General features: G+C 33.4%; 1 protein-coding gene across 1 annotated transcript in view; it reads right to left on the reverse strand.

The window, feature by feature from the left end:
- Window positions 1-258: 258 nt before the first annotated feature.
- LOC112502254 (cysteine-rich receptor-like protein kinase 10) overlaps window positions 259-2,773 on the reverse strand; it is an 8,400-nt gene continuing 5,885 nt past the window's right edge. The window contains exons 6-7 of the mRNA XM_025106121.1: window positions 1,564-1,714; window positions 259-612 (exon numbers count right to left, since the gene is read on the reverse strand). Of these exons, the coding sequence (XP_024961889.1) occupies window positions 304-612; window positions 1,564-1,714 (460 nt within the window). The 3' untranslated portion in view covers window positions 259-303. The remainder of the gene's footprint in view (window positions 613-1,563; window positions 1,715-2,773) is intronic.

A 2,773-nucleotide genomic window follows, 5' to 3' on the forward strand; every position in this document is an offset into this window, starting at 1 on the left:
AAAATAAAAGCGTTTGGTAAACAGTCCCTTAGTTTTTTTAACCAGAAATCCCAAACCGAATTTTATCAATAAGTTCAAATCTATATCCAAGAAAAACGTAACCATTTTGTTTCGGCAAAGAGAACCAACGATCAACGAGAGATAAATCATCATTGACATTGCATTTTTCAATCGACATACGATCAAAATCAACCGTTCTTCCATTTCCCAATACTTCTTAAATCTTTCTAACACGTATGGTAAAAAAAACGAACAACATATATACCGCCAACATCATGGAAAAAACCCAACTCTTCTATTCCATCACCGTGGACCTACTTCAGTGATCAACGATTCATCCGTCGATCTCGGAATCGACACGCTACTCGAAAAATACGACGCGGGCGTTTTCGGAAGATACCGAGGAGGTGTTGTGGGAGTTGGAAGAGTGATGGAATAGTTGTTGAGAAGGTTCAAAACATTAGCCATATTAGGCCTTGCATCCACATCTTCTTGTACACATAGTAATCCAATGTTGATACATCTCATAACTTCATCTTCACAACAAGTTTCAAACAAAGTTGGATCCAGAAGTTCCTCCATTGCTATTCCTTCTCTCCATTTCTTCCAAGCCTTCATGGGGGATAATAAAGATATCATAAGAACTCGATACAGACGAAAGTGGTATCTGCAACCCGAAGGCGCCACCAATCCGCGTGGTTTACGTCCACTGTTCACTAAAGCTAAATTGGGTTTATAGGATGCTATCAATTTCTAAGCGTCCTAATAGACTGCTTAATTTATAAGACGAAAAACTATAACGTTCTATCTAAACGCGTTGTAATAAGTTTATAGGACGCTTTTGGGCGTCTTAATAAGTTTTATAGGACACTTTTTGTACAAAGCGTCGTATTAACAATTTTATACGACGTTTTTGAGAAAATGTATCTTTTTAGGACACCTGCTTATAAGACAATTTTTCAAACAGTGTCCTATAAAATTGTTAAGGTGACAATTTGTATTAAAAGTGTTCTAAAAAACTTGTTAAGACATCCAAAAACGTTCTATAAACTTATTACAACACCTTTAGATAGAATGTTTTATTTTTTTGGTCCTATAAATGAGTTTTATAAAGCAGTCTATGAAGACGCTTAATTTTTTTTATGGCGTCCTGTAAACCCGATTTTATTGTAGTGGTCACACAATACTGAACCAACAAACCCTCCCTTACTACAATAATATCGGGGGTCCTAAATCATAATATACTACTTTATAATCCTAATCATACCGAAAAGAGTTGTAATAATCTTATAGGACACTTTTGGCATATTAAACCCGATTTTGTTGTAGTGTCTATTGGACGTTGGCATGGCCACAAGTGTTTTTGCACCCCGGTGGGAATAGATGTTTAGGCCAAAATAATTCGATTTCGAGAAGCAAAGGAGGAGTGATTAGGAGGGTAATGTGGTAATTTTTGGGGTACAAAACCGCAAATATCGTCATTTTAAATCAGCGGTTAGAAATCAACGATCGTTGCAAGGAGAATTAGGGCAAGTAAGAATCATAAGAATACGTAATACTTACAAAATGTGGAAGATCCTCGGGTTTATCTTGATCATAGAAACGTGTACTTTTCCTCCCTGTGATAATTTCCAAAACGACAACGCCAAAAGCAAACACATCCGACTTCACAGAAAAATGTCCGTGCATCGCATACTCAGGGGCCATGTAACCGCTGCAAACACATTCATGTTTTAATTTGACAATAACGACAAATGAAACCGTCTCTTCATGACACAAAAATCCGTCGTTAAACTAGCAAACACCCGTCTCAAAAGTGTTTCACTTCACAGCAACATTACAACGAAACTGACTTTATAGGACCAAACTATAAAATGTTACAACAGATTTATGGGACGCTTTTAGACGTTTTAACAAGTTTTTTAGGACGTTTTTAAATTAAAGAGTCATATGAGCTATTTTTAGGACACTTTTGAGAAATGTCTTATAAAACCCCATCTTTTTATAGGACAATTTTTCAAATAGTGTCTATAAAATAGTTAATACGACACTTTATTTTAAAAGTGTCCTAAAAAACTTGTTAGAACGCCTAAAAGTATCTTATAAACCCATGGTAACACCTTTAGATAAGACGATTTTTGGTTTAGCCCTATAAACTTGCATTCCATAAGCTTCTACCTTTTATGCATCCTATAAAATCAGTTTTGTTGTCTAACGACATTGCAATTGACACTAAACAAAGGGAAAAGTCTAAAAAAACCCAATGGACTTTAGTGTTTGGAATGATTAAGTTCTTGGACAATTTTTTGGAACAAATAAGTCCTTGGACATTCCAAAACATGTTAAATAACTCATTGGACAATTTTTTTGGAACAAATAAGTCCTTGTACAATTTAAAACATGTTAAAATAACTCATTGGACAATTTTTTGGAACAAATAAGTCATTGGACAATCCAAAACATGTTAAATAACTTCTTCGACTTTTCTAAAACTTGTTGGATACATTCTTATGACTTGTACAACTAGTTAATATGGTAAAATAGTGAAAAAAAAGTCCGAAAAAACCTAATGAACATTCACATTTTGTACGATTAGGTCCCTAAACATTTTTTGAACCAAAAAGTATTTAAAACTATAAAATTAAACAAATATAACAAAAAAGTACTTGCATTTACAAAAAAAATAATTACATTTAGTAAAGATTTTTAATAAAATTTATTTTAATTAAAATAAAAAAGTATTTAGTTAGTGATTTTTCAAACTAAAAAAAAT

This window comes from Cynara cardunculus, unplaced genomic scaffold, assembly GCF_001531365.2.
Source record: "Cynara cardunculus var. scolymus isolate 2C unplaced genomic scaffold, CcrdV1 Un_Scaffold_1147, whole genome shotgun sequence".
Classification (NCBI taxonomy): Eukaryota; Viridiplantae; Streptophyta; class Magnoliopsida; order Asterales; family Asteraceae; genus Cynara; species Cynara cardunculus.